Source organism: Chaetodon auriga, chromosome 12 (assembly GCF_051107435.1).
Source record: "Chaetodon auriga isolate fChaAug3 chromosome 12, fChaAug3.hap1, whole genome shotgun sequence".
In the NCBI taxonomy this organism is placed as follows: domain Eukaryota; kingdom Metazoa; phylum Chordata; class Actinopteri; order Chaetodontiformes; family Chaetodontidae; genus Chaetodon; species Chaetodon auriga.
The window spans coordinates 11,987,249-12,000,114 of record NC_135085.1 but is presented as its reverse complement, the minus strand read 5'-3'; the positions used below and the strand labels follow the sequence as shown (position 1 = coordinate 12,000,114).

General features: G+C 42.2%; 1 protein-coding gene across 1 annotated transcript in view; it reads right to left on the bottom strand.

The window, feature by feature from the left end:
• The window catches only part of LOC143329502 (protein unc-13 homolog A), a 31,997-nt gene that overhangs the window by 4,618 nt on the left and 14,513 nt on the right, over window positions 1–12,866 (bottom strand). The window contains exons 12-39 of the mRNA XM_076745423.1: window positions 12,476–12,519; window positions 11,621–11,699; window positions 11,202–11,207; window positions 11,027–11,101; window positions 10,718–10,937; window positions 9,806–10,033; window positions 9,354–9,495; window positions 8,974–9,143; window positions 8,691–8,806; window positions 8,166–8,329; window positions 7,800–7,953; window positions 7,442–7,510; window positions 7,138–7,227; window positions 6,646–6,780; window positions 6,349–6,476; window positions 5,819–5,904; window positions 5,570–5,696; window positions 5,375–5,471; window positions 4,314–4,457; window positions 4,138–4,215; window positions 3,585–3,662; window positions 3,405–3,493; window positions 3,155–3,298; window positions 2,575–2,698; window positions 1,919–1,975; window positions 1,724–1,804; window positions 830–977; window positions 250–306 (exon numbers count right to left, since the gene is read on the bottom strand). Of these exons, the coding sequence (XP_076601538.1) occupies window positions 250–306; window positions 830–977; window positions 1,724–1,804; window positions 1,919–1,975; window positions 2,575–2,698; window positions 3,155–3,298; window positions 3,405–3,493; window positions 3,585–3,662; window positions 4,138–4,215; window positions 4,314–4,457; window positions 5,375–5,471; window positions 5,570–5,696; window positions 5,819–5,904; window positions 6,349–6,476; window positions 6,646–6,780; window positions 7,138–7,227; window positions 7,442–7,510; window positions 7,800–7,953; window positions 8,166–8,329; window positions 8,691–8,806; window positions 8,974–9,143; window positions 9,354–9,495; window positions 9,806–10,033; window positions 10,718–10,937; window positions 11,027–11,101; window positions 11,202–11,207; window positions 11,621–11,699; window positions 12,476–12,519 (3,130 nt within the window). The remainder of the gene's footprint in view (window positions 1–249; window positions 307–829; window positions 978–1,723; window positions 1,805–1,918; window positions 1,976–2,574; window positions 2,699–3,154; window positions 3,299–3,404; window positions 3,494–3,584; window positions 3,663–4,137; window positions 4,216–4,313; window positions 4,458–5,374; window positions 5,472–5,569; window positions 5,697–5,818; window positions 5,905–6,348; window positions 6,477–6,645; window positions 6,781–7,137; window positions 7,228–7,441; window positions 7,511–7,799; window positions 7,954–8,165; window positions 8,330–8,690; window positions 8,807–8,973; window positions 9,144–9,353; window positions 9,496–9,805; window positions 10,034–10,717; window positions 10,938–11,026; window positions 11,102–11,201; window positions 11,208–11,620; window positions 11,700–12,475; window positions 12,520–12,866) is intronic.

Sequence of the window (12,866 nt, the reverse complement as noted above, 5' to 3'; positions counted from 1 at the left end):
CACCTGGTCAGCTCCACATATAATGTAGACGTGTCTTAAACAGCTGATAAAGAGAAGTTCAAACAATGAAAGTAAAAAAGGAGGAAAAAACAAGAAGAAGCAGAGAGAGTCCAGGCTGTGCCGAAGGCTAACACTGCTCGCTGTCTCGGGTTGTCTTTGGTTGGTGACAGTTTGATCACACGGATGTCTGAGCTGCTGTGGGAGGCTCTGGGGGACATGCAGCTTTTACATAACACTGCTGACACATACCTTTCTCTGGTGGTGTGTCTTCGTTGGCCGTGCACCTGATCCCTTTCCCTCCGTGGACTGAGCGGAGACAGAAGACAGTCAGCATCAGAAGAGGGCAAAGAAAGTGTTCATCAGTACAACAATGAGAAAACATGACTACAACCTTTCACACTCTGCAAATCAAAGAGTTGTGGCTGATTGTTGAAATACCTCGGAAAATGTGGTGACCTTGATATTAAAGATATTTCAATGTATTTATCATTCCCATTTTCTGCTTATGTAAAATCCACCTGTGGGCATTTAACCTCATACTGTATATAACTGAAACCAGTAAATGCAAATAGCAGTTTTGTACTTGCTGGTATTGCTGCTGTAATTCACTGAAGCAATGAATTAAACATTTTCTTCCAACACTGTAAGCAAGTTATTCTATTTAATCTCATAATCCCATTTAATTCCATAAACCATAGTAACAGTAAGAGTAAGCAGTGGAGCTCTTTGAGACTAACTGAAAGCATTTTTGTGTGAAATTGTTTGAAGCTGCCGTGTGTGTGTGTGTGTGTGTGTGTGTGTGTGTGTGTGTGTGTGTTTGAAGATGTACCCTGAGCGTTTTGTGAGAGGACAAACTTCCTGATGAGCTTGTCTGTGGCCTGGGTATACAGAGACAAGGCGTAGCGCAGAGACTGCAGGTCTGGACTCTTTTCCAAGAAGGTTTTCTTCAGGCCCACACCACCAGCGTGGAAGTATTGCTGCGTAAACACATGTGACACAACACGCACTTACTGTAGATGGGCAGACGGCGAGCAGGCACACGGAGAGACAGACAGAGAGTAGGACACAGAGAGCTCTAAGTGGAAAAATTTACAAGTGTGACAAAACTGTTCAGAACAATCTTGTCAGCCTTGCAGCTATTAAGTAACAGGATGATGTTTAAAAGCTGGTTTGGTAACTCAAACATCTCTAAACCTGCACTAATGTACACCAAGCAGGCAGCTGCAGTAGTGTGCAGTGCAGTGCAGTACTGAAACTAACTATAACATTAAACTCTATTGATGTTCATGATGTTTTGCTTAGAAATTGATAGGAATATTTATCGTTTCATAATTGTTCGATTTATGCAAATATACAGTAGGTGTCGCCCTGAAGTAAGATAAAAATATAGAGATATTACTGTAATTAAAACTGCAAATCCATAGTATTTGCCCAAATGAAATTCCAGTGTCAGCCACAGACTCTTCTTCACCTGCTCAGAGTTCATCTGAGTTATTGTTCATTGTCTGATTTTATGATTTGACTTTCTTGTGACCTTTGCAGCTTTAGAAAACATGGATTTCAACATCTGTCTGTCAGTGCTTTTTTAGGGCAAGCTGACATTTCTTGTACTATTTCTTTGTGTTAAGCAAACACAGGCCAAGCTAAAATGTTGTAAGAGTAAGAATCAGGAGGGTCAATTTCCCTGCCAGCTGTTCGGTTTGTGTAACACATCAAATAATACCTTAATAGTGTCCAGTGCCAGCTCTATTACTGCACACTGCTTAGGAGACAGAGCTTTGGCCTCCTCTCGCCCCATGTGCTCCTGCAGGACAGATCAAACAAAGGAGTCAGTCTATACCACAGTTACTGCTGGAATACAGCATATATTTGAGATATAATTCCTTTTATTGGGCTTGCTGCCCTCTGTTTTCATCACCTTGAGCTTGGACAGCTGGCCCAACTCCTTAGCAGCATTGAAGATCATCTGAGTGCCCTGTCAGAGAGAGACAGACAGACAAGTGAGAGCCGTGTTGGAGAGGTACGCAGTGAGTGAGAGGTGAGTTCAGGAGGTTCAGTGAGGAGAGACAGCTGAAGACACAAGAAATGAGTTTGAAGAGCGAGAGGGGCAAAAGAGTAAAAATACAAATTCTGTACTCATGTATATATCTTTGAAATAAACATTCACAATAAACAAGCTTCATCTTGGGAGAGAAATCAGTTTTAAGTGCTTTGGTATACAGTCAGTCAGCATTGCAGGAACTCATGGGCAGGTAATGCTGTCTCTGGTGCATCGTGCTGCCGTTTAAAATTAGGTTTTGATGCACTGATAGAGACAGAGAAGACGAAAGAATAAAAGGAAAAACGATGACAGAGCTGTAGTGTTTGTTCATGCTTACAGAGGCACACACACACACACACACACACACACACACACATACAATAACCTAAGAAAGGAAGGAAGGGAGAGAGAATGAGGTAATGGCACAATCACAATCAAACCCAGAGATGAAAAGCACTGAAATTCAGAGGAGGAGAAGAAGAAAAGGTGAAAAAATAGGAGTGAATTTTTTTATTTTTTTTTTTATCACATACCGTCTGGTCAGTAAGTGTTGGAAGCACAATTGTTTTTTCCATTGTGTTCATCACTAGCTTCCACAGCTCCTTCAGCACTCTCTTCAGGACCGTCTTCTCACAGATTTTAGCAAACAGCGACAGGCTGAAACACAAAATCACACAATCTCTCAACGTTGAGGCAAAGCACAAATTCTCATCCAATCATGGAGTGTGTGTGTCTGTCAGGCTACTGTAGCTTGAGTGTTTGAGCAAGTTGATTCATAAAGGTACAGACTATACATTATATAAACGTAACCTTTGATGGTTTTTGTCAGAGCAATGCTTGAGGTTCAATATCAAAATACATTTTTTCAGTTGCTTAGTATGAGGAAAATAACTTTTTCTACAAATCATTTGTTCATGGAACAAAATATTGGATGTTGTCTCAGTAAAAACAACAATAAAAGAACTTAAAAGCCTTAAAAAAGTGAAACATTTTCCTAATTTCGGACTGAGATTGAGAATTATCTGATCAAAGAAAGAGCAACCAAGACTGAGAATTTTTGAGACATATTTAAATTCTTGACAGTATTGATGTTCGACATCCAGCCGTACTTACTTGCTGTCCAGGAAGTCCATGATTGGCTGCAGGACGTTGTCGGCCTCTTGAACCACGCTGCCATTGGCTGGGACAGTCTGACCTTTGACCTGGGCTAGGATGTCTCCCATTTGCCTCACGTTGTCCTCGATCTGGGGCTGGAAACTACATCACACAAAAGAAACGACACGAAAACAGACTCTGAAATCAGCTGGAGAAACCACTCACAGGACTTCTTAGTTCCACTGAGGAATCAAACAGACACACCCACCTGACAGCAAAGATGCGGCTGAGGTCGTCCATGACGCTGTTGAGTTTGTTCTGCAGCTCCTTGAGGAAGTCACTAGCCTCCACATTGAGCTGGAAGAAGGAGAAATGGGATGAATACACCATGAATAAGCCATGTCATGTTAGCACAATCACAGCAATGACGGCATGCATGGAAACTCACATCTTTGCCCCCCATGGCCTCAAACATCTTCTCCAGCTGAACTCTGAGCTGCTGGATGTTATTGATGATGATACATGGCTGAGGGGTGAAAGAGAAAAATCATTACACACACCTCTCCCTCCCTTTCCTCTGTCTGCTCACAGCGTATTATTGTGATCAATCAAGGTTAGTCCTCCCTACTTTTTTTTATTGCTTCTTTGGCGAAAACACTCCTGGTGATGCGGGGCAGGAGAAGCAGGAGTTTTCAGTAATCATTGCTCCTCTGGGGGCTCCTGATCTCTGTGGGAGTGCAGCCCACTTCTCCCCCAGCTTACACCACATTCAGCTAATTACACAGCCCTAATTCACTTTGAAACACTGCAACCTGAGCACGGCTATTGCACCGAAGAGCGGTTTACTGTGCTGAAATGAATCAACCTCAAACCTTAAAACCAAGTCTTGGTGGAACTCAAATTAAACTATTAAATCAGTAACTGATTTTTATTCCACTGACACAGACTTCCACCTGGTACCTTTTTGTTTCTTGTATGTCTCTTATTTTAAAAACACCCACCACTTTCTCCTTCTTGACATGATTTGGAAAGTCCTTTGCAATGATGTCAGCGTAAGACAGCAGAACATTGCCGATGGTCTAAGAGAAACAAACACAATATCGTGCACAGTTACAGTGAGAATTACATTGCGCTCAGGTAAAGACATTGTGTGAGAGCGTTAGCGGGCGAAAGTCACCTTGGCGAATCTCTTCATGTAGTTGCCAACGATCTGAGGGTCGGGACACTCGAGTTTGCGGATGATTTCAAAGCTCTGATTGAGCTGAGAGAACACGTCCACCACGGAGCAGGAGAACAAAGCGTGCTCTGATGTGACCTGGAACTTTAGAGCGAGAAGAAGAAACAGGGCCGAGGGGGGAAATATATGAGAAGCTGCTCTGCGGCAGTGCTGAGGCTGCAACACGGCGATCTAACTGACATTATGAGTGAGCGGTTTGTTTCGCCAAGAGTGAGATGCGTTCATAGCACTGTTACGTATCATAGGCAATGAATCTGACCCCTCTTTAGCTGCACATGACTGCAATCAAATGATTATGAAGGGATTCCTCTGAAAGCATTTGGATATGAGCCATGGAGGCGATCACAGGGTTATGATGGGGAGCAGGGCCCTCATTAACAGCCCTGCCATTAGTGGATAGTGTTATGGTATGTGACTGGGAGTGGGGACCGCTGTTTTTGCTGACACAGGGAAGCGGAAGCTGCCTCTGGCGACAGTAATTGGACCCAAAGGATTCTTGACATACGAGCTGGGAGAATCTTCAGCTGCTTTGTATCGACCCTCTTGCTGTGTGGATATTTAGGTGTGAGTGAGACTGAGAGTCACTGAGTGGTATGTGTGTGTACAGAGACTTGCGCTGTAGCATCTGCTCTTCTCTGCAGTGAAGTTTTTTTTCTTTGGTATTGAGTCATTATTGATTGCCTTGAGGCCTTCAACTTGCTCTTCTCAGCCTGGAATGTGCTGAGTCAGGAGAGATGATGTTAAATTACTTGAATTTGCATGAGAAATGCATGAATACATTTTTTGGAGGGGGAAATGCTGCAGGTAGGAGGTCAGATTTTAGCTTTCGTACTGCATTTTATTACCGGCTCAGCAGAATTTGATTGTGTAACTTTAGTACGACTAATCTCACATGACCACCTGTTTCATTTTGTTTTTCAGAACTCTGTTCCTGCACACTGACTTTTTTCATTTAATAGGCTAGCATTTTACATGTGAAGGATTCCTATGAAAGCAGTTACCCCATCTTTTTTGTCCCTCTCCAGGGCTCCATGTAGAAAATCTCTGGACACCTCTTCATTCTCATCCAACCACATGATGACAAATGGTTCGAACCAGCTGCGGAACAAAGACCAAGCAGAGACAACGTGAGTCTCACAGTCTGACAGTGGTAAATGCAGGAGGAAAAGGTGTGGTCCTCTTTATAAAATACTTACGCTGGATATTCAGGGACGTGCTTCTGGAAAGTGGCCAGTTCCTTGCAGTACTCATTATAGAGCCACTTCACCTTGAAGTGCAAGTTCATATAATCTGCGCTTTTACACAGGCGGTTTTTCTCATGCTCTGAATATCAAAGAGAAAGAAAGAATAAGAAGAGGTACCACTACAACACTCTTTCTCCACATCTACACATACAAAACACTCCTGGCACAACCCCCATTCCAACAACACACATAAAAACCTACCCTCCATGGCATATTTCATATCTTGTGCAAACATATTCCACATGACCTCGGCGCTGATCTTGCCCACGTTCAGTTCCTGGGGAAACCTATAAGAGGCAGTACTCAGGCTTAAATCCAGCTCCAGTAATGGTACTCTATTATTTAACAAGATAACCCAGGCTCATTTTTATATAACTCCATCAGTGCTTCCTCTGTATATTTTTAGCTGCCACAGAAAGACAAATGCACCAGAGAATGATTAAATATCATAAGTGTATATATTTGTATATCATAAACGTAGCAAATTTAAAGGGTAGCATGGGATCCAAACCCAGTTAAACAGGTTCATTTGTAACAGGTGATAGGCTGTGTGCTTGTGTTTGACCTGTTTCTGTTTCTCTTAATGCTCTGACACTCCCCTCCTCATATTCTATTATTTTACATTTTCTATTTAAAACAAATCCCATATTCTCTTAAATTGACCTTGAACTTTGACAACACTGGCTCTGCATGCTAAACTCGAGGAATTAGACCGATGTTATGAGACTCACTGATTAAGGCAGGGAGTGTAAGAGTTTTTGTCCTCCTCTATGATGGAGACAATAAGGGTGATGAGTTTGGACCAGAAGTCCAGGTTTTTGATGCTGGGACCCTGCTCATCTGGAGGGACTGCCTTTGACTGGAGACAGAAAAAGATTACAGATTCACATCTTAGCAGCTGCATCCATCAAGAATTTCTCAGTAGCAAGAGCACAGTAGCGGCACTGAAGAGCTGCAATGCTCTTAATGGCATCATCTGCAAGCACACATATACAGTACTTTTCCCTCACACAAACACACAGACTTACAGGGTCTGTCTGATATTCCCTGTTGTACAGGTCATGGCAGTTGTTGAAAATGTACTCGTAGGTGGAGTTGAGACAGGCTTTTACGCAGTCCTTCACCACCTGGCTTGCCCTGGGGGGACTCTGTAGCTCCTGGACCTGAACAAAAATATTACACAACATATGGTTGAATCCAATTCACCTCAGAGAGCTGTCAGATACACAGCAGGAGTTTATCTCAGTGGGAATTTAACCATAAACTCACTGAGCTGCACAAATAGCACAGACATACATTAACACACACACACATGCTAACACGCATGCACGCACAGAACCCTGCACACACAGAGTTTCATGATAACAACTTCAGTTTGGATAGGGTAATGTTAAGTTTACACCTTAGGCTTCTTTACAGAAAGTCCTGGAAATTTGTACCATGTTTATTTTACACTTAAGTGCTACTGTGGAAAGAAAAGAAAAGAAAAAAGAACAGATCAGTCTTTCATTCATCCTTACCTTCATCCTGAAGAATGTGATGCTAGTCAAGAGATCAACTGTAGACTTGAGGTCTTGTAGTCTTTCAGGACTGCTGGCAGGAAAGTTGTTCTGTAAGCACATTCACAAGCATGCAAAGAGACGATTATAAACGGCACAAAAAGCTCATCTGAATCTAGAAGTTTTCTCTTTCTTCAGGTAGTCAGATAATGGAAATGAATATTAGCAGTGACCATATCAAGACAACATGGTTTTCATCTCAGAGAATAGGCATTCCCAAACATGTACACAGAGAATTCTTATATCAGAGAGAAGCAGTCAGTACCCGGTACATGGACAGGTCAATCCTCAGGGAGTTGTGCAGCTGATCCAGCAGTTTGACAAACCTCTCCTTCTACACAGAAAAGACACAAAAATGAAACAGTCCACTAAGAAACAGCTGAACAGCTGAAGATAACTTGTTACCATTTGAGTACACAAACCCAAGACCGGATCTCACAAGCTTCAGGTGATTGGATTTTCGGAGAAGTAGGCAGGGCCACACTAAACTGACTACAGCCCCAGAGGGACAGAGAGCTAGTCATTTCAAATGATATTCAGTTAGAGCATAAGCCCTCGTGCAGTACACAGTCAGATATAAGAAGAAGAGATAAAATATTACAAAGTATTCCTCAGGGACTCACGCCAAAGTTTGACGCGGCAAATCTGTCCGAGGCAGAAACATTGTTGGAGGACTGGGTGGTGTGGGCGTAGTAAGCGTTGATGTTGGCAAGCAGGGTGCTCATTACAGCTGGCACTCCGGGGCACATGTATTTAGATGACAAGCAGGCAAAGTGGCTGTGGGGTGGAAGAGGCAAAAAGAACATTTAGTGCATTTATTTGCTCCTGACATCCATGTATTGGAAAAACACTAAACTATATATAGGCATTATCTAACTGTACATATCAAAAAGCTAAAGTCACTGTGGTGGTAAGTCAAAAAAAAAAAAGGGATCTTTCCTATTTAACTATCAAAGCCAAACATTCAGAGTAATGGTTGAGGGACTGACGTCATGGCCTGGTAGATGGACTCCACTCCATATCTCATGGCGAACTCGTCCACTATTTCCTGAGCCGTCTCCTCAAAGTACACTTTCCAGGCATCGTCCCCTTTGGCATCAGGAATCTTTACTACGCCACCATTCTGCTCCTCAGTGGTGTACTGGAACAGATGCTGCACGAGGACACAGGACAGGTACATATGTTTTTGTGCCTCAGGCTATTATTATCACTATTAGCTTTAAGCAGTTGAGGGACTAAACAAAGGAAAAACACAGTCATTTAAAGATTGTAAAAAAAAAAGCAAATACATCGCAAATACATCTAATGAGTCACATAAAAAGGCAAGGCCATACAGCTGAAACAGAGAATTAACAAGGTGATTGATCGTGTTAATGTGAAACCCAGAATGAAACTGACTGGAACTAATGAACTCAGGATAGCAGGTTGCTCTTGCATATTTAATGTTTTATTTCAAGTGCAAATAGCCTCAACAACATGTGGAAGATTTGCACCAGATGTTCACTCAGACTGACCTCGTGTAGACAGGTGTACTGGACATGGTAAGGAGCAACAGTCTCCTCTCCTTTGATCTCAACGCTTATGTGCATCCGGATGGCTCCTGACACAGCAGACTTATCAGTTCTCTTGTCTGTCAAATGAAAGTAAGAGGCACATGCATCCTTAGTTGACTGAAACCTGTTCCATCTATGAGAGTTAAGTGCTTGAGTAATCTGCTTCTTGTTCTCTATATGAGTTGCTGTTCCCCTCATCCATCTCTAATTCTCCACAGCTTTTTCTCTTATCTTGAAAACTCACCCAGGTTGTACCAAACGTCCATCTCCCCGCTCAGTGTCCGGACTTCGATGATGGTTTGACCCAGGAAGTCATCACTCTCACGTTTGAACCTCTGTTTCACACGTGACTTGATGTCGTCATCCTCATCCCACACACGAACCTTGATGCGGTCAGACGAGTTGTGGCATTCACTGGATAAGGAAGAGATAGTTGGCAGACAGAAGTAGTCAACAACTGCGATACAGAGGAACAGATCATGATGGTGGGGGAAATGCTGCATGGTTCTCTAGTAATTCAAAAACAACAAATTTTGTGTCTCAAATTCATTTTTCTGAGATATCACCATCAGTGTATCATTATAGTGACATAAAATGACATGTCAAGCTTTCCACTGTACTCACAAGTGGAAGTTTTCTTCCCAGACAGGGTTGAGGTTGCCATAGATGGTCTTTGTTCGTTTCTTGGTCTTCCCAACTTGAACAGTTACATAAGGGTCACTAGAGCCTGTTTTGTCTTTAGCCTGCAGGCCCTGAGCACATACCACTGAGGAAGAGACAAGAGATGTAGAGACATTTAAAGAAAAACCTAGACAGCTGTCTGACAGGATACCTTTTATTGCACCAGTAAAGTCTTTTTATACACTACCATTTTATCAGAAAATCTTTTTATATCAATAATAGCACAAGAAAACATCAGTAGCAACCATGGCATTTATATCACAGACATAAATTAGGCACAGCTCGTCAGTTTTATTTATATAACCCAAAATCACAAATCTCACAGTCTCTAAAACATATGTCATCCTCTATCTTAAACCCTCAGTTCACATTAGGAAAATATACTTTTAACCCACCAGTGATGCTGATCTTCGCTGACCATTTGGAGGTCCCATCAAGCACGCTCTGCTTGATTTGTTTCATTTGCGTGCTGTGTGCTGTTTTGTCCAGGCCGAACACTTCCTGGATTTGCTCGAAGATCTCTGGTTTGTTCCTCTCTCTGATCTTCATGCGGTCCTTTAGGACCATGATGATGTTCTGGGTACGGTCCTCTGCCCCATGCTTGGAGCTCTTCTCTGCAGCTCCTGATGAGACACATGAATGAAGAGAGGGATGGAGAAACAATAGTTTACAGTGAAAAATGTATTCAAGGAAAAATGGCCCGTAGCCTAGCAGCTTATTCTCTGTTTCTCTCCAGTACACTTCTTTAAAGCTGAGGACCAAGTTAAGATAGCATCAGATCAATTTCGAAAGTCTTTTCCTGGCCAGAGATCAAACCTCAAACCTCCCAGTATTATGGCAGAAACTGTATCCACTTAGCCACTGATGTGGTCAGGAAAAAGGAGATAGTCAGAGAGTAAAAGACCAAGAGATGTTTTTGGCATCAAGATCTTATAAGACTCTTTGGAGACAACATCGATGAATTATGCATTGCGTAGATTGACTACAAAATCAGTATGGGAATGGGATAAGTCACCCCTTGTGGAGCTGAATTAGACAGAGCAGTATGGACGCAAAGGCTATGGGTAGAAGAGAGAGAGAGCAGAGAGGCAGTGGTATGACAGCACATTACTCAGGAGATAAATTGGAAAGGAAGAGGGAGGAGAATGTGAGAGTGGATAGAGGACAAGAATAATGGGATGTCAATCGGGCAGAAGGATACAGAGGAGGAGCTAAGATAGTTTTGGGGTTTGTGTGGACTGGGTGTGCGCATATAGAAGTAAAAATAGATACATATGCTTAAAAGTGTGTTTTTGTGAGATCCTTACTCTGCAGACAGTCGGCATTGAGCAGATCCTGGCACTTTTCGTGGCATTTGACGCCGCACTCAGAGCAGCGCATGCCTTGCCGGGCGATACCCCAAAGCAGCCCCTCGCATTCGTAGCAGTAGGTGGGGGTGGTGGCAGTCCACACCTCAAAGTTGTGTGGAGTCGTGGAGGAGATGGGGTAGATCAGAGCCTGCAGGGTCTTTTTATATACGTGACTTTTCTGCAAAGGGCATCGAAAAGAAACATGTAAGTTGATACCAGCATTGATTAAAAGGATGGAAGATCCTGAAATGAGGTGAGGAAACCCACCAGCTCTTCATTGCCGAGAGTGGTGGAAGCCATGGCGGAGGTGATTCCAGCCTTACGAGAGTTCTGCACTAGAGACTGGAAACAAGAGAGCGAACAGACGAGTGTTTATGTCTGAATGGGAATTGTGGGATTCAGATTTATGTTTGATTTCTGTAAGCGATAAACAAGTACTCACCATTGCCTGATGATTCCAGGCAGTGATGGAACAAAGAAGAGACAAAAGTGCAAAAGATTCAGATGTGAACATATTTCAGGAATTTCAAATAACAAGCTGTAAAAGACTTTATGATGCATTGTGTGTGCATGTGTGAGTCACTATGCAATCTGACAGGTATGCCCTCACCTCTAGATGAGATTGATTAATGACTGTAATTACATCCACACCACAGACATGCAAGCATTTGATTTACTAACAAATCAAGATTATGGCAAGCTGTGGAAGGGGCAAGAGTCAGAACTTGAGTAGCCTTAATGAGTATGTTCACTTTGGATCATAGAAAACAAGGAATATTGAGAAGAAGTGAAACAATGTTTTGATGTTTTCATTTGTTTTCAACTACAAAAGATGCGTGTGTGTCCGTGCTTGTTTCTCACCAGATCTCTGACAAGAGGAATGGCTTTCCTCTTGCGAAGGTCAGGCATGCTGTCAATACTGTAGAGTGCACCCCCCATTCTGAACAAGAAAAAAATGAATCATTATACATTCATACAAATATATACGTTCATCAATATTTAAGGTAGATAAAATTATTCTACCACCAAAACGTAGTTAATCATGATTATAACATGATTCAGCAGAACATGTGCACTGCTGTGACTTTTGCTGCTGTCATTTTTTATTTTTTTTTTGTCAGTTCTTTTAACAGCAGTTTTGCTTTTTCGTGCACCCATAATTAATGTGCCCTTATCATAAAGTGTTACCAAATTTCTTCACATGAAATCATGTCTTGTTGCTACGGGATAGATATAATTCCCTCTATCATGGATTCTAATTCTACTCCAGTCAAGGACTTTACTTTACTTTTTAATTACACAGGCCGCCTCATCTCAAACAGTGACAATGACGCTCCACACACCTGGGTATAATTGCTGGGTTTCTATTTGGCTAACTTAGCACTTCTTCAGTATGCAGCGTCAGTTCCACTCTGAGGTTTGCCTCATCTACAAATGACCTGCCAGCTAAGTCAGGGCAGCCCACCACCGTTCAATACTCATTGGCCAAATGCCATGAGCTGAATAAGCCTGTGGATCAGAATGAAAAAGAACAGAGGATTCCCGAACTAAAGAAGGGCGTTTTCAATCTAAAGCAGCGGTGGCAGGGTTCCACAATGATCTGAGGATCATTTAAATAGAGTTTTAATTCTTAAGTCATTGCATTTGCTTGACCAATACACTGTGTGATATCTAACGTTTTTCATGTTACTTGAGGAACTGACAGCAGACACTCACCCTCCTTTACCGAACCACAGTGAGTTGGAGGTTTCTCCTCGAGCCTGAGAGAGACAAAGAAGTGTCAGAAGACAAAAAAGCTATGCTAAGTTTATCCCTGCTGCCTTTTCAAGCATTCATATGTTGTATGAATGCTACATCACTAGAGTTTATTTATCTGATCATGAAACTTTTCACATCTAAAATCCCATCCCCTTTTTGCACAATTTTGGATGGTTTACACAACGCCTGGAAAATAAATCTGAATAAATCTGCCAAGGCATACCATATGATCCATACTCTATACCTAGTGTAGTTCAATAAATAACCCTTATTCATGTCATTGCAGAATACATAAATCGTTTATGTAACTATGCAAAAAATGCTTTGTCTAAACAGACAAGTTCAAATT